This window comes from Lactuca sativa, chromosome 9, assembly GCF_002870075.4.
Source record: "Lactuca sativa cultivar Salinas chromosome 9, Lsat_Salinas_v11, whole genome shotgun sequence".
NCBI lineage: Eukaryota > Viridiplantae > Streptophyta > Magnoliopsida > Asterales > Asteraceae > Lactuca > Lactuca sativa.
The window spans coordinates 195,927,110-195,949,817 of record NC_056631.2 but is presented as its reverse complement, the minus strand read 5'-3'; the positions used below and the strand labels follow the sequence as shown (position 1 = coordinate 195,949,817).

General features: G+C 40.2%; 2 protein-coding genes across 2 annotated transcripts; both read right to left on the bottom strand.

Annotated features, from left to right (window-relative positions):
- Window positions 1–1,003: 1,003 nt before the first annotated feature.
- LOC111905657 (mitogen-activated protein kinase kinase kinase 18) lies at window positions 1,004–2,316 on the bottom strand. Its single transcript, XM_023901350.3, has one exon. It carries the CDS (start codon window positions 2,210–2,212, stop codon window positions 1,175–1,177), a length of 1,038 nt encoding a protein of 345 aa, XP_023757118.1. The 5' UTR covers window positions 2,213–2,316; the 3' UTR covers window positions 1,004–1,174.
- Window positions 2,317–3,850: 1,534 nt separating this feature from the next.
- LOC111905670 (uncharacterized) lies at window positions 3,851–4,918 on the bottom strand. The gene is made up of 2 exons (XM_052767867.1): window positions 4,635–4,918; window positions 3,851–4,547 (listed from the first exon to the last, which is right to left on the bottom strand). Exons 1-2 carry the CDS (start codon window positions 4,916–4,918, stop codon window positions 3,851–3,853), a joined length of 981 nt encoding a protein of 326 aa, XP_052623827.1.
- Window positions 4,919–22,708: the final 17,790 nt, after the last annotated feature.

Here is a 22,708-nt window from a genome sequence, read left to right as displayed (position 1 = left end):
ATCAAAATTATCGATCATTTCAAAAAAATTATTATTTAAGAGATATTTTTTAGTTATATAAAATTATAATTGTTGATTTTAATAAATACGTGAAGTTATATCACCTTATAATATGTATTAATTTTATTTTATTTTTTAATCTAATCTTATTAATTTAATATAATTAATGTGAAAAAATTTTAAATTTGAAATTTAAAATGGAGAATCAATTAATAATTTAATGTAATTAGAGTGAAAAATTTAAAATTTGAAATTGGTATTTAATAGGTTGACATATGACATAATATCCCTATATTAATAAAAGAGTAGTTTTTTTGTCATGTGTCATCATATTAGACCTCTTAATCAATGTGTTGCTACTTGTCAATCTATTAGTTCTCCATTTTAAATTTATTAGACATCTTCATTAATGTGACGCTATTTGACAATGTATTTATTCTCTATTTTAAATTTTAAATTTTATATTATTGTTTTCATTAATTCACAAATAAAAAATATCTAATATATATTAAAAATTAATTTTACATCTTTATTTGAATCAACGATTATAATTTCACATAACTAATAAAAATATCTCTTAAATTAATAGTTTATTTAAAGTAACTGATTAATAATTTTGAGTTTTTACTATAAAAGTTTAATTAATTTTATAACCGTAGTTCCCACGGGTTATAAACTAGTATGTAGCATATAATTATAATGAGGAGTTTTAATAGTATGACACTTGGCAATAGGAAAATAAACCTATTCATTCATTGGTAATATGTCACATACAATTATAATGAGGAGTTCTAATAGTATGATACTTGACAATAGAAAAATAAACCTATTCATTTATTAGAATAGAGATTTATGTATTTAAATTATATCCGAATATTTAAGTTCATTATTTTTTAAAGTACAATTTTATTTATCTTTTTATAATTGAATTTTAATGTATCATATTATTTACATTTCTTATAGAATATTGGTTTATGTGCATTAAATATGTTAGATAATACAATTATCACAAAAAGTAAAAGTTATATTATCAAACCACAAACATAAAACTCCAAATCATATTCTCTAAAATGGATCAAGCCACACTATCTTCTGCCTACTTCTTCTACAATACTTCTAAGCCAATGATTATTTGAACACCTCACTACCATTCATGGTGCAATCAACTACCGTATCATCGCCGCCACCGCCCACTACTTTCGTTGCTTCTGATTGTCATCCAATCAATCTCCTCCTCCACCTTCCATGTCCACTTTACCTTTTCTGAGTTCCCCGCCAACTGTTCGATCCTTTGCCGCAAAGAGTACGACGAACACGATTGCCGGATAAAATCACTTCCTACTAATGCCGATTCCTCCATTGAATTCCAGACGTCTCGATCTAGTATACTGGTTGGTGAACCTGTTCGCAAATCGCGATCCGTAATTTCCTTTGTGTGACGCTTGAATTGTTCGAGAAACGGGTGTTTGAGAAGCTCCGTCGCCCCCCACCTCTCCTTCGAATCCTGTATCAAACATTTGCTGATAAAATCCTTCGCTTGATATGAAAAAACATCTGGGATCTCCGGCGATTCACCGGAAAATCCAATTTTGTAAAGAACTGAAACAGGGTCGCTAACATTCGACCATGGTAAACCACCGGTGGCCATTTCAATCACGACACATCCAACAGCCCATATATCGGCTGCAAACCCCTGTTCTTCTCCTCGCGCCACTTCAGGTGCCATGAACACCGGCGTCCCACAAACTGCCACACCTTCACTAGCCCACTTCGCGCAACCAAAGTCCGCAATTTTGACACCATTTTCATCGACCAACAAATTCGCACCCTTGATATCACAATGCACTACTCCATTCGAATGAAGGTACTCCAAACCTTGAATAATTTGTCTTGTGTAGTTCGATATCTCTAATTCATTCAAACGATCACAATTCTGTACTTTTATTGCATCGATAACAGTACCTCCTGGCATGTACTCCATTAGTAAGTTGTACATTATCTTGTTTTCTTCTCTACTAATGTCGTACCCTTTGTAGCTTACCACATAAGGACTACTCAAAAGGGAAAGAAACTTTTGTTCTCTTTGCAAGGTCTCCGACTGTGATAAAACAACGGATTTGACTGCAAAAACCTCTCTTGTGGCGGTGGAGGTGGCGGTGGAGACGGTGGCAGAGGACCCCCGGCCAAGAACATGGCCTCTGGTCCACCTCATGTTTGATATTTTTGATGAATACAAGAGAAATCTTTGTGGGATATTTGGGGTTTAAATAAGGTATGAAATAAAGCTTTGTTTTCTCTTGTTGGAAAGGTGTATGCAGCTGTTGGGTGGGAAGTCCGTAGGTGATCCATCTCTCTCTCTTTGTAGAGTTGGCTATGTGCCAGCGTGGCAAAAATGTAGGCAGCTTTTAGGCAGGCCAAAAGGGTGTTTGCCACGTGTCAACATTAGGTCAAAGGGTATGTGTGGTAGGGGTAACATTGTCCATAAACTTTTAGGGTGGCACATAATTGAGTAAAAATTGCTTGTACTCTTGAAAAAATTTGAGTCTTTAAAGGTTAAAAATTAGTAGGTTTGAGTTGAAGTTATGATTTGGGTTCATTTTTCTTGTAACTTGTAAATGAAGTGTTTAGTTTAAGTAATCTTTGAAGTTTCAAATCATTTCGTTATTAAATTGTTATTCATGGGTGGTTATGACTTCTATATCAAGATTTTTATTGAATGATTATAAAGAAAGACCACATATTCAAGAAATATATAGATATGAACTATTCAAGGTTTAAAGATTAACTTATATGGAAGTTTTATTATGAGTCTTGAAATTGGAATATGGTGGAGTTTTCTTGAATAAGGAATTGTTGTTTTCATCCTCTATCTACTCCATTGCATTAGCATCAAAAGGGAAGTTGATTGTTTGATGTATCATTGTTATATTGTAACATTCACGACTTTATTGATGTACTTGTAACATATTACATAATTCATATTTTAATTGATTAGTGTAACATATTAACATTTGACAACATTATATGATACAATGAAGACGTGTAGATTGTACTCTTCTTGGTAATTAATACATTTTATTTTCTAAGTCGAATTTAGACAGGGAATATGGCCGAAAACAAGAATATGACCTTTAAGATCATGGATGATATTTTGAGGGTGATCTTAAATAAACTAAAATCCAATTTATATTTCTTTTTTGGATTATTGTGAACCAGTTTTAACTATCTAAGACTACTAGGTGTGGGCAACATGTTATCACATGTTACTACACCCAAAAGATGCCATGTCAGCATCCTACTCATATATGGTGTTAAAACACCCAAAATGGAAATGGGCAACATCTAATAACATGTGATAACACCAATTATTTTCTATTTTTTTTTAATTTTTTTTTGATGTTTTGTTTTCTATATTTCGAATTTGTTTTTTTATTTAACGCGTTATATTTGAAACGTAAAAATAAAATTTTAATAAATCTTAAATTAAAAACAACATAAAAAAAATTACAACAAAACACAAACAAAAAACCTAAAAAAAAAAAAAAAACGATAAAACCTACATTTTTTGCCCTAAAACTATTCATCTTCATCTTCGTGACCAACATAGATGTAATCCGCCAAGTCGAAGTTGCATGTGTTTTCGCTGATCTTGAATATCAACCACTCTATGTAAATATTCTGATGTCCCTGGTTGAAATTGCACATGTCTTGGTTACGTAGGCAAATACGTTACAATATTGCGTCCTTTATCTTTGACAACCATGTTATGCATTATGATACATGCATACATGATATATCGTAGAGTATCTAACTCATAAGGTCTCGCTGCATGTTCAACTATGTGCCATTTTTATTTCAAAACCCCAAAAGCACGTTCAACATCCTTACGTGCTCCTTCTTGTCGTCTCTTGAAATATTTGTCTCTTGGATCTATTGGGTGTCGAAACGCCTTCACAAACGTGGAATATTGTGGATATATTCCGTCTGTAAGATAATACCCAAACTTATATTCATTTCCATTCACTGTGAAAGGAGCATCCGAGGCTTTTCCTGACAAAAGGTCGTCAAATATTGGTGATTGATCGAGAACATTGACGTCGTTGTTAGAACCCGCAACCCCGAAAAAAGCATGCCAAATCCATAAATCTTGTGAAGCAACGGCCTCTAATACCAACGAAGGCGCTCCATGATGACCGCTCGAATACTGCCCTTTCCATGCCACGGGGCAATTTCTCCATTTCCAGTGTGTGCAGTCAATGCTCCCAAGCATACCCGGAAAACCATGTCTTTCTTCATGCGCCGCATATAGTTGTTGCATATCATGTAACGAAGGTTTGCGCAAGTATTGGTCACCGAAGGTTTCGACAACACCTCTTGCCAATAAATACAAACTTTCTCGTGCGGTCCTCTCAGACATTCTCATATAATCGTCAACAGAATCGGGCGACTCCCCCATTGCCATAAGTTTAATTGCAGCTACACATTTTTTCAACCCTGTGAAGCCTCGTTTACCTCTAGCATCATATCTCATTTGGAAAAATTCATACCTAATTAAATATTAAACATGCAAAAGTTTTATTTATTTTATCTAAAAGTGACATTTTGTAAATTATAAAAGACGAGTCAAATGATACCTTGCTTCCATAGCGTTGGCTATCCTTTGGAAAACATTTTTCCGCAAATGAAATCTTCTTTTGAAATCGCTTGGCTGGTAGACACAATTTTTCGCAAAATAATCGTTGACTAGACGTCTATGCCCTTCCTCACGATCTCTATTTAACGTCGCACGTCGCGTGAGTAGTGGAGTTGGATATGGCTGTAGTACGTTATCCATATAATACTGGTATATCATAGTCACGTACAAATCGTCATCGTCGTTATCATCATTGAAGGGATGAGCCGGATCAAGACGATTCATATTTTCGGCTTTGAAATATTGAAAGAATTATGTTGTTGAGAGAGATTTATGTTTTTTGTAGTTAAAAATGATATAAGTTGTATATATTTTATAGTGTATTTTTTTTTTTAATATTACTGTTTGAAAAACGGTCGAAAATTCAAAATTCAACGCGTTATAGCCCGTGATCGTGATAACGTATGGTAACATAACGCGTAATAACAGCTACCTGGGGCGGTGTTCCCCCGTTATGGCGCCGTTATGGCGCTGCTACATCAGATAACGCCATGCAGGCGTTGCCCACACCCGAAAGACTAAACAAATGCGATACCACGTGAAAAGTGAAAAGTGAAAATTGAAAAAATAGACGCTTTCATGCGTGCGTGTGCCTTAAGAAAAATTTCTTTATCATCTTCCTTTTTTTTTTAATAAATTTTCTCTTGGTTTGGTAAGAGTTTAGTCACACTTAGTGCACGTGTTTTTCTAGCATTCAAGACTTCAAGTCCCCCTTCAAAATAGAACAAATCTTGATTATGTAAAGTGTACTTTAAATATGAATTATTTTCATAATATTTGATAAATTTGTTTAGAAACTTTGAATAACATGGAAAGATTGTTTTTAATATAACATTCATGTCATAAGGCTATCGAGAGTGGAGGCATTATTCAACCGTTGTCGAGCGTTGTCCACGTGAACACTACCCCGTACTTGGCACTGCCCGACGTTATGGTGAAGGTGTGTCATCCGGCTCACGCTCAAAGATCTCTCTCTCTCTCTCTCTCTCTCTCTCTCTCTCTCCGTCCCTCTCTTCTTTTGTGTGTCAAGACCACCCCGATGGTGGTGGTAGGCGTGGTTGACATGACGGTGAGGTGAAAGGTGGCTAGGTCGGAAAACGCCATCCCCCATTCTTGATAGCTTAATATAGGAAAAGTAATAAGGGAAATCTCCAGAAAAGTCCTAAAATTTTAGTAAAATTTATGAAAAAGTCCTAAACTAAAATTTATTTACAGAAAGCACAGAATACAGGTTAAAACTTTGAAAAAACCCTTTCCGGCCGGTTTCGCAGATTTTTCCGGTATTCTGTCATTTTTCATTAGTTTGCTCAAAATTTTGGAACTTTTCCAAAAATTACATAATAACAAAAATATTGGGACTTTTTTTGAAAATTACCATGAAATTAATGGATATTATTATTAACAAATCATTTATAAACATAAAAAATATTTTTATTATAAAAAAAGAAAATATATTTGTTGCTAATTTCTAGGAATAAATTGGTGGTCTAAGTACTCTATTGCTTTCTGATCACTCAAACTCTCTACGTTCTTCCTATGCATTGTTGTGGGTATGATGGTGAGATGAACTTAGTTAGCATTCCTCTAATGTTAGTGTTCCTCTTATGTTGTTTAACCTAACTACCAACCAACATTCATACCTTATATGTTAACAACCATCGACTAACACACATCTATAAAATGTGAAAAGTGAACCGCAAATGATAATTTATATGGAAACAAGTGAAGGGTTATTATCTATTTAAATTGTCATTCAAAGTTTACTTTTCACTCTCGATAGATGTGTGTAATTTTATGGTTGTTACCGGATAATGTTTGGAGATTAGGTGGTAGTTAGGATAAATAACATAATGAAAGATCTATATGTTCGTGTAATGATATTTTCTGATAACACGTGATCATATATCATCATGTCTAATAGCAAGTAGACACTTATTGATTGTGTATTAATAAATATTATCAACTCTTGTATTGGTCACGCCTAACATAGTACTTCTCACTATGACACCCACAACGATACATAGGAAGAACATAGAGACTTTGAAGTGGTCAACAAACAATAGAGAAATACACAGTCAACCATTCTATTCCTAGAAATTAGCAACAAATGTATTTCCTTTGTTTATAATTAAAAAAAATTATGTTTATAAATGATTTTGTTAATAATAATATCCACTAATTTCATAGTAATTTTCAAAAAAGTCTCAATATTTTGGTTATCGGGTAATTTTCAGAAAAATCCTAATATTTTGAGCAAACTAACGAAAAATGACACAATATCGGCTAAATTTACGAAACCAGCCAAAAAGGGTTTTTTCGAAGTTTTAGCTGGTATTTTGTGTTTTTCTGTAAACAAAAAATAGTTCGGGACTTTTTCATAAATTAGACTAAAATTTTAGGACTTTTTTGGAGATTTCCCAAGTAATAATAACATATCATACTAATAGAAATGATGCTCAAGGACTAAATGTTGAATTGATATCTTGAATTATATTGCAAGATTTTCAATTTTTAGAAAGATTGTATGTCCTCTGTGATCAAAGAAACTTCAGACTGATATGTTAGGCGAGCGTTGAACAATGAACTTGGAGAGCATGGTCACATAAAGGAAAGAAATAATCATGGGTACCATCAGAGGAGGTCCCAAGAATACGTTTAAATAATCAAAGTTAGTGTATAAACCATCACCTAATGGCTCACCTAGTTAGGGCAGTGGCTCTTCATAAGGAGGCCCCAAGTTCAAATCCAAAAGGCTTCTACTAGCTTCAAGTAGGGGTGTCTACGAGAAAGGCGGCTCGCAAACGTCATTTGACAGCAGATCGAATATTTCACCAAATGGTGAATCTTCACCGAGGGAGCCTGTAAAAATGAGAATAGCCTTTAAAAAAATCAAGTTAGTGTATTGTTGTTTTGGGTTTAATGTAGAGAGTTTAAGATAGAGATAGTTGAGAAATTGTGTCACTTATTGACAGACTGCACTCGCATGTTTATAATGTTCACGAGGTGCCTTTTTTATATTTTAGGATTAAAAATGGAAAGTACATGCTTAATAGCTGGTGGAATAAAGCAAACTGTTGTCAGGTGTGTATTTCAACATGATAAAGGTGATTCTCCATGCAAGAATTATCTATTGTTACCATCTTGCAATTTTCTACAAAGATTTGTTTTGTTTGTTTTTTGGATAGGATGAATTACAGTTCAACCATCTGGCTTTATGTGTTTACGTGTCCTCTAACTTGTCCCTTTAGTGGATGTATATTTTTGGACAATTGTTTGAATCAGTTTGGTGCAGCTAGTCATATATAAACCAACTACATTAGACCAGTGGCTTGCTGATATACCATATATACATACCTATTATTATGAGCTCCTTCCCTAATGACTCCAGTCACTTGACATGGACATAGAAGGTTATACCATAGTACATACCTGTGATTTAGATCTCCTTCCCTAATGACTCTATTCACTTGACATGGATATAGAAGGTTATACCATAGATACATACCTATGATTTAGAGCTCATTCCCTAATGATTTCGTTTCTTGACATGGACATAGAAGGTTATACTTTATTTCTAAAGTTCACATCCATTTCCCTTATTTTGTCCATTTTTCCCTATAAATAGAGGCCCCATATAATATTTCGTGCATACCACTTTTACACATACTATTATATGTACATAACTATTGCTATAATGTTGGCTCCATCATGCTTATAGAAGCCTACTTTATTTCACATTTTTCTATTTAACACCCATGTTTCCTGCTAGATTAGTCAGAGTTTGTAATCATTTTAGTCAACTATTGTAATCTTTATATGAATGAATAAGAAATGATTATTCATATATTTATGTGCTTATATATTTTATACAATATTTTATGGGAATTATATAAGTATTTAATAATAAAATAAATATGATTAAAATACGCGTCATATATAAAAGATTATTTAGGATAAATAATCTTAACCAAGTTGTAGTTTATGTGACAATGATTCCGTACATATAAAGAATGCTGAAATCCGATTTTGTATGAAGAAGTTATGCTTCTTCAAAGTTTCGTGATTAAATCGACATGACTCTGCATATTGTAAAAATTAAAATTTTGATAAATTCTTTCTATCCAAAGTGCTATCATAGAAAGCCATAGTAGTCGTTAAACCAAGAGTGTGCACATAAATAACGTCCAAATCTGACTTCATGAGAGGAAGTTATGATTTTTCGAAGTTTTGGTGTAGCAATGTAGGGAAAGAAATCAAAATTCTAATCGGTTGATTGTTAGTCAAAACAATCTAAACAAGAATTGTAGATCTTGTAAATATGAATCCATCAATAAAAAGACAGTTAAGAACGGAGTTCGTATGAAAAAGTTATGATTTTCGCACGAACTTTGACAGTCTAAACTGGTCTAAATATGAATTTTTGTCAGAGAAAGAACTAGACGTTCAGACCTTAATGAAAGTTGTAGAGCTCGTCGATAGGATTCCGGGGATATAAAGAACGTCGAATATGGAGCTCGTATGCGAAAGTTATGGCCGCCCAAAGATTTCAGGAAAATACATGTGTTGATGACGTTGGCCGCAAGGCAATGCGACATGTTGTGGACGTGATACATGACACCACAAAAATGCGATATGGGTGACATTCTATAAGTGACGACGCAGAAAAACGACAAGGCAACATGTGGCAAGCGACCAGTGGAACCAGTGAGGTTAGAGTGTGCAGTGTTCTCCATATACGAGCGACACACATATCTTTTTTCGGCCATAAGTACTCGCCTCCGTATATGCTTTAGTCTTCACACCCATACAAGCCTTCTCTCTCGAGCATTTTAGCCTTTTAGCCCATTTTCCCTTAGTTTTAGTCTTCGGCGAAGCCCTGCGATTCTTGAAGTAGTAGTAGCTAGCGATTAGAAGCTTTGCCAACGCAATTTTTTCATAAGAACCTGTGTAAGTTAAGCAACACTCTAGTATTTTCAGTGTAACTTATATTTATAGTCATAAGTCGTTATTATGAACATATAAATAAGATTTATCAGTGATTCCAAGTTGTTATACTGATTGATCTACTTATAGGAGAAGTGTCTAGAATGGTCGTGTTGGCTTGGTTGTTGGATTTCAGAAAGGCTATATGCCGAAATGGTCCTGCCTCCCAACTTCCGTACCTGACTGATCCTTATTTAATAGAACACTTAATATATATTTGCCTCACTAAGGAATCTAAACTATTAGGATAATAGTTCATGAATCATGAAATTAGACTAAGACTTAGCGTTATGGACATCTAGGTCTTTTGGAAAAGTGTTACGGCGAAGTGTTGCCCTGACTTCGAGTCACTGATAGATGCCATCTTATTCATCTTGTAGGGTAGTTTTTATTAGCATTTAGCATCATAATTTTTACTGTAACGCCCCGTTCCTAAGAGTACCTAATTCCGAGTCCCCGGGATTTAAGAGAAATGATATTTTGGTCATCTTGTGGGAAAAGTGGAAAATGAGGGACAAGTATGAAATTTGGGGATCGACTTGTCGAGTACGCCCAGCGTAAGCTGGGATTATGCCCAGCGTAAGGCGTATATGGACGCGGGTGCAAGGCTGAGTACGCCCAGCGTACTAGAGGTACGCCCAGCGTACTCTCAGAGTTCTAAAACCCTAAAATTAGGGTCAACCACTATATAAGGAACATGTTGGTTCATACCCTAGCATCCTTAAGCTCATCCTTAACCTCAGAAACCCTAGAAACCCGTATTCCCTCCATTGTTGGGTGTGTTGGCCTTGGAAAGCTCATTTTGGCAAAAGAAAAGCTAGAAGAAGAAAGGAGAAGTTGTCAAAGAAGGAAAGGAACGATTGGAGCTTGTAGATCTAAAGAGATATCATCCTTTGGAGCTTATTTGAGGTATAAAGCTTCTTGCTTGCCATTTATTTTGCATAGATCTAAGTGTTGTGAAGTTTTAGTATCTTTCTTGTCCCAAAGTTCTCATCTTGATTCATGCTTTGTGTTGGCCGAGATTATATGTCCTTTCAGACCTTTAGAGAGGTCTTGAGTGAGAAAAATAAGGTCCCAAGGGTTGTAGTTGTTCCATGTGTGAGATATATATGTCTTAATGGATTAAGACCTTAGATTAAGAGCTTTTGGACGTCCCATGTGATAAAGTTTGAGACTTTATGAATATTAGGCGTATTTAGCCTAGGGATCTGAAGTTTGGGATTAAGAGCTTAAGCCATTAAGAGGTTATAAGGACTTTATGAGTAGCGAAGTTACGCCCCGCGTAGCGGGTTAGGGCCCTGATCCTCAGCTGCGTTTTAGTGTGTACGCCCCGCGTACCAAGGAGGGTACGCACAGCGTACTCCCCCTGAGTGGACCTTAATATTGGGCCTTAGAGTTTGGGCCGTTTGTGGGTAGTTGGTTTATGGGCCAAGTCTGGAAATTATGAATAGAGTGTTTTGGGCCCAATTATTGTTATGGACCTTGGATCTAGGCCCATTTGGTGAGGTGGGCCCAATTTGGTAAATTGGGCCAATATTGGACTTTGTATAAGATTTCGACTTTGGCCTTGGCCCGATAAGTGGATGTATGCTTGGCCTAATGTTTATTTTGTTGATGGCTAGTTCGGGATTTGTGTTGAGTTGGTGATTCGAGAACCTGCTCTTCAGTTCAAAGTTTCGGCAATGCGAGGTGAGTTATCCTTACTATATCGACAGGGTCTAAGGCACCAAGGCCGACCCTTTATCGGATTGAGATCTGGGTATTTGTTGTTATGTTATTGCTTTGATATGTTTGCATCTTGGTAGCTAGGATGGTATATGTTAGAGACCTGGTTAAGGTCGGTCCCCTGATATGTAGGGTGATGCTATGCTAGTGACCGGTTAGGTCGGTATCCTGGTTAGGATGATGATATGTTATGTGATCTGTTTGATCGGCTTGTTGACTGTGAATTCTTATATGATTGTATGTTTATGTGCACCTGGTTGTTTGGACTGGAGTTGGGTTGAGGCGGGTCCTGCTTTGTGCTGTAGGCCAAGATACCCAGGGCGGACCGGTTGTCCCGAAGGCCCAGCGAGCGGTCCGGATAGGCTGTAGCCCCCAAGAGGGCGGACCAGACGTGCCGAGGCTCGGAGAGTGCACCAGGCCGACTGAAGGCCTGGTGCGGGCGGACCAGTCATACTGTAAACTCAGAGAGTGGACCAGGTGGGTTGTAGGCCCGATGCGGGCGGACCAATCACACTATAGACTCGATGTATATGGCTAGACTCGGAGGGTGGACCAGGTGGACTGTTAGCCGGTGCGGCGGACCAGTCTCACAGTAGACCCGAAGTGCATGGCTATTCTGTGTTCTGTTATGTTATGTATGCTATGTATGATATGGGCCGGAAGGCATTATGATCTGGACCGGAAGGTCGTAGCCTGGAAGGGCGTATGTGTGGTTGGTATTTTGGGGATATCTCACTAAGCTTTCGGGCTTACAGTTGTGGTTTAATGTTTTTTAGGTTCTTCAGGAGACCGTGGCAAGGCGAAGGCGTGATCGTACCGCTCCTCATGTTTATGTTGTGATGTGATTCTGGGAATACTCTAAATAAATTGTATTGAAAACCTTTTTGTAATAATTTAATGAAATCGGGTTGTTTTTGAAAAATTTAAATTGGTTGAAATTTTTCGATCGTTACAAGTTGGTATCAGAGCCTTGGTTTGAGTGAATTGGAGGAACACTCGTGTGACTCCAGTCTCAAATCAAGGAGAGTTTTCAAAAGAGAATTTAAAATGGTTTTCAAAATGAGTAAAGGAGGACGCGGAGGTACGATCAGCCGGAGCCAGTAAGTAACCCCAAAATACCATACATGATATTTGTTTTTGAGCTTTGATAGAACAGCATGCTAGTGCTAGGCTAGGGATCTTCAGGATTTCATGATAATGTTGCCTGATTTTTGATGCCTGTTAGCCTAGGGTTTCCTTGTGGGAGATTTCTAGTGTTCCTCTAGTAGTGAGGGTTGAGCGTTTGTTATGCATGTTTTCACTAGGGTGTTGTGGTAGTACTTCATACAAATATGGGTAGGTGTGGAAGGTAGTAGGGGCCCATACTACTGAAAGCACAGGACCCATACGCGTATCAGGGAAACCATGACCTCTAGGGTTGGGTTGAGAGTTGGTTCCCGGGTTAGTGGGAAGTGTCTGAGATTTTGTGGTGTTTTTCAGTATGGAGATTCCGAGGCATGCTGGGAGTGGATCCGGGTCAGGGTCGGGAGCAGGAGAGGGAGTTCCGGGCGGGTCAGTACCGCCCGAGGTTATTGGTCAGATGAGCACACGCGAGTTGGATGCGAGGATTCGTGAGATCCTGCGTGATGAGATTGCTGCGTTGTTCCAGGCTGAGTTGCCGGAACTGTTTGGGTCGATCAAGACCGCCATGGTTGAGTATTTTGATGAGCGCTATGCAGCTCTCACAGAGACGGCTGCCGCGGCGGCTACAGCGGCTGTAGCAGCGGCATGGGGAGGAGCTGGTCGGGGTTTTCAATATCGGGACTTCGATAATACGAAGCCTCCCACCTTTGATGGAGTTCAGGACCCGATTGTTGCTATGAGATGGTTATCGGACGTGGAGGGGTGTTTCTTCACGTGTTCATGCCCTGCTGATCAGAGGGTGAGGTGTGCTCTGAACCTGTTGAGGCTCGGGACGAAGGATTGGTGGAGATTGACCACGGGGTCATATTCGGATGCGCAGAGGGCTGCGGTTTCATGGGATCAGTTCAGAGAGATGTTCAACACTCGTTATGTTCCACGAGTTAAGAGAGAGAGATTGGCTCAGGAGTTCCTTGAGCTGAAGCAGGGTTCGGAGTCGGCGACTGAGATCACTAGGATGTTCACAGAGAGGGCGATGTTCTGCCCTGAGTTCGCTTCGGAGCAGGCTTAGATGTCTCGATATCTGAGCATGATCAAGAGGGATATCAGATAGTTTGTGTCTACGCAGAGGTGCGAGACTTTGTTGGAGTTACAGGAGGCCGCCAGGCGGCGTCAGTTAGAGATTGAGTTGCAGTTGCGTGAGCTGAGGCAGGCTCCGGTGCAGTCGCAGCCGGCGCCAAAACGGTCCAAGACCGTTGATTCTAGAGTGAGAGATCTGAGTAGCCACACTTGTGGGAAGTGTGGGAGGAGTCACACCGGAGTTTGTAGGTCCGGTGGTATATGCCGCAAGTGCGGAAAGGAGGGGCACTATGTGAGGGATTGTCGGCAGTCAGCGCCGGTTCGGGATTTGAGGATTTGTTATCATTGTCATCAGGTTGGACATTTGAGGGTCAACTGTCCACAGCTCGCTGCAGGACCGGTGCAGGCTCCAGCACCGGCCACTTTGAGGATCACGGGTGGAGGTCAAGGTGGAGCGGAGCCCCCAAGGGCTCAGGGTCGTGCTTATCAGCTTACAGCAGAGGAGGTCAGAGCAGTGCCGGATGCAGCCGCGGGTATGTTTCTTTCTTGATGTCTTGTTTATCTTGTGATTACTGTGGTGTATTGTTTATCTGCTAGTCTTATTGTGTGGTTTTCGGTGTGGTATTCGTTGTTCTTTGAGGGTTATGGTATGGTTATGGGTTAGTGTTGGGATTTTCGTTGGTTATCATTCATGGGGGTTATTAGTGCCTGTTTACTAAAATCCCTGCGCTATAAAATCCCATTGGCCCGACCCACTAAGCATACAAACACATACATATGTAAGAGTCATACAGACATCTATCACCCTAACATAATAATCATGGGTCGACATTGGTGCCTTCGACCTGCTAAACATAGTGAGGAAGACTCACCCCATACTGTTGAATCTCACATATAATCCTCTTACTGCCTGTTTACTAAAATCCCTGCGCTATAAACATAAAAGAACAACCAATTAATAATTGGATCCCGACTCACACTAAGAGTCCAAACTAGGGTAAAAGACATTTTTACCCTTTACCTAACTTGGCCCAAGCCAACTATCCAAAAGGCCCGAATTCCAAAATGATCACCTACGGCCCAAATATGGCCCAATTTTCCAAATTGGGCCCAAGTCCCTTCATGAGTCTTCAACCAAAAAAGTCCAATAAAATAGCATCAGCCCAAAAATAGAATTATGATGGCCCAAAAAAGGCCTAGACTCCAAAGGTCCAACATGGGCCACATACCAAAAAGCCCAAAACTCTGAAGCCCACTGTTGAGTACGTGGGGAGTACTCAGCTCGTACGCGAGGTATACTCAGCTCGTACACTTAGTGTACATGCTCTAGAGCTTGTACGCACAACGTACCAGCTTGTACGCCCAACATACTCCCCAATTGGCTAACTTTCATCATTAAGCTCTTATTCGGTTAAGACTTCAACCCAACTCTCAGATTTGACATCCTTAAGGTGACTTATCATGTAAAGTTGGCAATTTTACTTGCATGCATGGCTTAATGCAGCTCTAAAGCTAAAAAGAGCTTAACAAAGGGTCTTAACACATTCATGAGTCCGTAAACACCTCAACACTTGCATTTTTATGGACAAATGGACCAAAAGAACCCTAGATCTGCCATCAATCACTTCTAAAGTGAATCAAGAAGCTCAACAAGCACTCCAAGGACTTCAAAAAACAAAAAAATAGCATATAACTAGATCTAGCACCATAAATTAGCAAGTTGTGAGCTTTTTACCTAAAAAACTTGCAAATGATGATCTAATCTTGGATTCTCAAGCTCCAAGCACAACTCCAAGTGGTCCGCTTCTTCTTCTCCTTCACAAAGAACCAACAAACACACTCTATGGCTCAAAACTCTCAAGAACTCACTAGGGTTTCGTTTTCTGGACAAGGGAGGGTGGAGGTTGTCTAAACATGACCAAATGAGGCTATCATAAGGTTTATATAGGGTGCAAGCCCTAAAAATTAGGGTTTCACAATTGCTCACATACACCATGCGTACTCCACGTACGCCCAACGTACGTGGATGAGCTCCGCGATCATAATCAGGCTAGTATTCTAAGCGTACCACCCCGTACGCCCCACATACTAGCTTAAGGACCAATTTTGAAAACTTTTTGGAATAGAGATTAAATATGAAACTTACCAAATTCAAGTGTTACCATTCTACCCCACTTGAATTAGGTTTCGTCCTCAAAGTCCGTTGCTTCAAATAACTCCAAATCGTGCTCCTTCATCTCACCTTTCGGCTCCCACGTCCATTCAAAACCCTTGTGATGCTGCTACTGGACTTTCACCAACTTAACAACCTTGTTCCTGAAGGTTTTCATCTTCCAGTCAAGATTCGCCACCGGTCTCTCAATATAATTCAGACGATCATCCACCTGAATATCCTCCAATAGAACCACTAAGAAATCATCAACTAAACACTTTTGTCGCTGAGAGACATGGAACGTGCTATGAATATGACTGAGCTCATCTGGAAGATAAAAACGATATGCAACCCGGCCCACCTGGGCCAAAACCCTGAAAGGACCAATATACATGGGGCTCAAATTGCCTCTCTTCCTGAATCAGATGACACCTTTCCAAGGTGACACCTTCAGGAGAACCATATCCCCTACCTGTAACTCTAGATTTGATTGGCGTCTGTCAGCATAACTTTTCTGCCGACTATGAGCTGTCTGGAGCCTACTCCGAACCTATTGAATTAACTTAGTGATCTCGAGTACCACCTCGGTACTCCCCATAACCCGCTAACTGACCTCACCCCAACAAATCGGGGTCAAGCATTTTGTACCGTAGAGCATCTCAAAAGGAGGCCGATCGATGCTGACGTGATAGTTGTTGTTAACTAACGAAAGATACTTATCCGAACTCTTACCAAAGTCCAAAACATACACCGGAAGCATATCCTCTAAGGTCTGAATAGTTCGCTCGCTCTGACCATCAGTTTGCGGATGGAACGCTGTGCTGAAATGGAGACGAGTACCCAACTCGTCATGGAACCTCTTCCAAAACTTGGAAGTAAACCGAGCATCTCTGTTTGAAACCACCGAAACCGACACCCCATGCCATGCCACAACCTCCCTAATATATACCTTAACTAACTTTTCAGCAGAAATACTCTCTTGAATCAGGATGAAATGCGCGCTCTTGGTCAAACGATCCACGATGACCCAAATCGAATCCACCCCGCGCGTAGTCTGAGGTAACTTCGTGTTGAGATCCATGATAATATCCTCCCATTTCCATGCGGGAATCTCTAACGGCTGTATCTTACCATGAGGCCGTTAATGCTTGGCCTTGACTTTCCTGCAAGTCAAGCACCGCTCCACATACCAAGCCACATCTCGCTTTATGTAGGGCCACCAATAATCAGGACGAAGATCTTTATACATCTTCGTCACCCCGGGATGAATGGAGAACCTATACTTGTGCACCTCCTCCATCAAAACCTGATACACACTGCCCCAATATGGAACCCAAACCCGCCGATGAAGAGTCAACAACCCACGAATATCATAATTGAAGGAAGCCACCGACCCACAATACGCTCACTCTTCTGGAGCTCTTCCTTCCTAGCCTTGATCTGAGCCTCCCGAATCCACTCTAATAGCGTAGTAATCACGGTCATCCTTAAATATATATTCCTGGAGCCGCGACCGCCTTGCGTCTGATAATCATAATCCTTCAGCACATCCAACCATCAGCGCTGCCTCATATTCAGATTTGGTTGATCCATTAGGTACCCCAGGCTCTTGTGATTTGTGTAAATGGTACAGCGGACCTCATAGAGCTAATGTTGCCAAATTTTGTGGGAGAAAACCATGACCCCCAGCTCCAAATCATGCGTCGGATAATTCGCCTCATGAGGCTTCAGCTGCCTCGAAGCATGGCAATCACACGATCCCTCTGCAACAAAACTGCCCCCAAATTTGTGATCGGTGCATCACAATAAACCATAAAATCCATAGCAGCCTCCGGCAGAGTCAAAATCGGTGCCTCACACAACTGCTGCCTCAAGGTCTCAAAAGCTGCCAGTTACTCAGGCCCCCAACGAAATGTAACTGTATTCTTTGTCAACCGAGTCAAAGGAACAACTATCTTAAAGAAATCATGGATAAACCTCCGACAATAACCTGCTGGACCAAGGAAACTCCGAATCTTAGATGAAGACCTCAGAATCTCCCACTGCATCACAGCCTCAACCTTGGCCGGGTCGACCAGAACACCATTATGGTTGACAAGGTACCCCAGAAACCGCACCCCGTGCAACCAGAATCGCACTTGGAGAACTTTGCGAAAAGTCTCTCCCTCCTCAAAGTCTCGAAAACCTCCCTCAAATGCTCCTCGTGTTGCTCCTGGGTCTTGGAATAAACCAAGATATCATTATTGAAATAATCACAGACCGATCCAGCATCGGCCTACACACGTGGTTCGTGAGATCCATGAAAGCGGCTAGAGTGAGCCCAAAAGGCATCACCACAAACTCATAATGACTATAACAAGTTCGTAAAGTTGTCTTATACACATCCTCATCTCTAACCCTCATCCGATAATAGCCCAAATGCAAATCAATCTTGGAAAACCAAGATGCACCCTGAAACTGGTCAAACGGATCATTCATCCTCGAGAGTAGATAATAGTTCTTCATCGTTACCTTATTCAACTCCCGATAGTCAATGCACATACGATGAGACCTATCATTTTTCCTCACAAATAATATCGGTGCTCCCCATGGCGAACTTCTCGGTCGAATGAATCCCTTGTCTAACAGCTCTTGCAGCTGTGTAGACAACTCCTGCATCTCGGGAAGAGCCAATCGATACGATGCTTTGGCTATCGAAACCACACCTAGAACAAGATCAATCTTGAACTCAACCTGCCTCTCCGGAGGCACCCCAAGAAACTCCTCCAAGAACTCCTCCAGATATTCCCGCACAATAGGTACATCATCCATAATCACCTTACCCTTATCATGGGTATCCATAACATAGGTGACAAATCCGGAACAACCCTGCTGAATATAGATTTTGGCCCTCGCTGTTCAACATAAAATCGGCCCACGCTGAGCTCTCTCTCCCTGAACCACTAAGTCACCCCCACTTGGGGTTCGAATCCGAACTAACTGCTACTCACAATTGATCATTTCCCCATTAGGGCTCAACCAATCCTTACCTACGATAACCTTGTTCCTACGCAATGGAATAGGAACCAAATTGACCAGGTACTGCTCGCTGAACAACTGGAGAATACAACCCTGATGAACATTTTCTACCCGGATGGATTAATCATCTGCAAAATCGACATCTAAAGGACAATCCAACTCCCCCGGAGCTCCAGCAAACATCTTGCAAAGAGCAAGTAACATAAAGGATCGAGTAGCCCCTGAATCAAACAATACCATTGCAGAAATACCGTTCAAGAGGAACGATCCTAAAATAAAACACATAAATATAAGAAGGAAATTAATATAAATAAAGAGATAAAGAGAAGATACATACCTGTCACCACGCCAAGAGCTGCATGAGCCTCCTCCGCTGTCAGCTAAAAATCCTAACTCTTCCCCACAGGTGCATCCGCCTTTCCCTGGAGGCCTTCAGTAATCCATAGAGTCGCAGGAGCAGGTGTTAACACCAGTCCTATTGCAGTCAAACTCAGACAATGGGCCTTCTTGTGGCCCCTCTGATTGCAATGAAAAAGCAAATCAGATCAAATACCAGGGTGATGATGGTAGTAGCAGTATAATCTTTGTTAATATGACCCATCCGACCGCACTTGAAGCAGCCATAACCACCCACCTTGCACACCCCTTCGTGCGTCCTGCCGCACTTGCCATTGTGGCCCCGACCTTGCTATCCTTTCGACCTCTTATAAAAAACCTTGGGCCTCCTTCCAGAACCCTCAACACTCTGCACATAATCTGGCGTCTTCTTCCTCTCCATATCCATATCAATCTCTCACTCCCTTGCCCTTTCTATCATATCCTCCAATGTCCTACAACTAGATCGGCTCGCAAACTGTAGAATATCACTCCTCAACATCTCATGGTACCTTTCCTTCTTCATCTCCTCATCCACCACATACTGTAGAACAAACTGTGCCCTGTCCCAAACAAATCACAATGATCTAAGCCACTGTCTCAGTAGTCTGGTAGATATCCTGAAACTCTCGCGCTAATTGCTGCACCTCAATAACCGATGCAATCTCAACCCTGAATCTCGTCGTAAAATCGTCCCATGAGATCGAATCACCAACCTCATCACAAACAGAGCGCCCAACCTCCTCCCACTAGTCTAGGTCTTTGTCTTTCAGAAGACATGAAGCAAGTCTGACCTTTTCCCTCTCGGGAAAACTGCTGGTGCAGAAGTGTTAGCAACATCCGCTAACCACCTCCTACTCGCTATCAGGTCCTTCGCCCTGTGATAGTCTGGAGCTCCACATGCCCGGAACTCCCTGAAGTTCAATGAACTCACCCCAATCAAGGCCACGATCTTAGAACGGAAAGAACCCAAACTATCCTCCAAAAGCTCCACAATACCCTCCTTGATCGTGTTGAAGATTACATGAGAATGCTCAAGTATGCAACGTGTAATATCAAACGAAATGAACTCCCTCGTATGATCATCCAACTGCTTGACTCCATAACCTGAGCCCGAGCCCTCACCAGCACCAGAACTACCAACTGGTCTGCCTCCAAGAGTCACCATACTGAAAATAGAGCATATAAACCATCAGAATACGCATCAAAATATATCAAGGGATTGCAAACTCTAGAAGCTTCCCGGTTTCATCGCAGCTCTCCTTGATTCGAGTATAGATCCTCTGATTCCAGTAGTACGAGCCCATAATACCTTCTACATCTATTTGTAATTTCCCCAAGAATTTCCTTGAATCTGCCACGTCACTTTATATCCATACAAGTAACCCTCATCAAGATAAGGCTCCCAACACTAAATCCCTTCCTAGGTTTTCCTAGGGCAAACTCCACACCACTCTTCTCTATTAGTTGCATAAGGAACTCCCGCTAACTTCCTCTAACAAGCTCATGAATACAATTATATATCACCATAACCAGATAATTCTTCGAATGAGAGGTCTCACACTACAATGGTTGGACTTAAACAAGAGCTACGCAATAGAGTTAAAACCTAACCTTCTAAAATTATCAAGACTCAGTAATATGTAACTTAACATATTCACTTACTAGTTAGCTGAAACTAGTTAGAACTCCACAAAATCTCAAAGCAAGCAACACTAGAGCATCAAGTAATCAGAACCAAGCATAACCTAATCAGACCATCCTATCACTGACTGATAAATACTAGCATGCAAGTCTGCAAGCTCATATAATAGGCATACAAAGGGATCTCTCCTAGCATTCTATCATGCAAATACTGAGCAGATTCATAGTCCTAACTAGCATGCGGTTCACAGATTCACGATACAAATCATATCAAATAACATGTATGGGTATTTTGGGAAAACTTACTTGAGCTCAGTCGATTGAATGCACCACACCCTTTCTCGTATTAGAAAACCCTTTTTTAAAACATTTCTTTTTGAAAAACTTTACCAAATCCTCAATTTGAGTTCAGACACACCAGATAGTAAGTCTGAATCCCTCAAATTAAGGCTATGATACCAACTTCTAAAGTCCCAAAAATAAGGCCCAAAATTTTCTTTTTTCAATTAATAAAAACAATATCCCTAAACATCATCATAAAACCTAAATGGCACTAATGTATCAAACATCATAAAATATCAAATTTATCATGAAATGCAGAACAATATCGTGTGAGGGCTACAATCACCCCGAGCTCATCCCCATTGCACCAGAGGTACCTGAAACATAAATTGAAAACCGTAAGCACAAAGCTTAGTGAGTTTCCCCCCAAACACCACATACCACAAATATCAAACATATAATGGGCCTCGCCCGATGAGTGTAACGGGCGCCACCCTAACTTGCATCAAGGGTCTCGCCCACTGGGTATAACATGTCTTGTCCTAACTTGCATAACGGGCCCTACCAACCAAGTATAATGGGCATCGCCCTAACTCACACAATGGGCCCCGCCCAACATACAAACATACACACATAACAAGTAAAGGCATACAAATTACCCATTGGTCCAACCCACTAAGCATACAAACATATACACATGAAAGAGTCACGCAGACATCTAGAACCCTAACATAATAATCATGGGAAGACATTCGTGCCTTCGACCCGCTAAACACATTGAGGAAGACTCACCTCAGACTGCTGAATCTCATAGATAATCCTCTGGCCGTTGGTCTGCTAAGATCCCCGCACTATAAACATAAAATAACATCCAATTAATAAATGGAACCCAACTCACACTAAGAGTCCAGACAAGGGTAAAAGACCTTTTTACCCTTTACCTAAATTGGCCTAGGGCCAAGGCCCAAGCCAACTATCCAAAAGGCCTAAATTCCAAAATGATCACCTAAGGCCCAAATATGGCCCAATTTTCCAAATTGGGCCCAAATCCCTTCATGAGCGTTCAACCAAAGGAGTCCAATAAAATAACATCATCCCCAAAATAGAATTTTGATGGCCCAACAAATCCCTAGACTCCTAAGGTCCAACATGGGTCCAATATCGAAAAGCCCAAAACTTTGAAGCCCACTTCTGAGTACGTGGGGAGTACTCAGCTTATACGCTTAACGTACATGCTCTGGGGCTTGTACGCGCAACGTACCATCTTTTACACCCAATGAACTCCCTAATTGGCCAACTTTCATCACTAAGCTCTTATTCAGTTAAGTATTCAACCCAAGTCTTAGATCTGACTTCCTTAAGGTGACTTATCACGTAAAGTAGTCAAATTTACATGCATGCATGGCTTAATGGGGCTCAAGAGCTCAAAAGATATTAACAAAGGGTCTTAACACATGCATGAGTCCATAAACACCTCAAAGCTTGCATTTTTATGGACAAAGGGACCAAAAGAACCCTAGATCTACCATCAATCACTTCTAAAGTGAATCAAGAAGCTCAAAAATCACTCCAAGGACTTCAAAAAACAAAAAATAGCATATAAATAGATCTAGCATCATAGATTAGCAAGTTGTGAG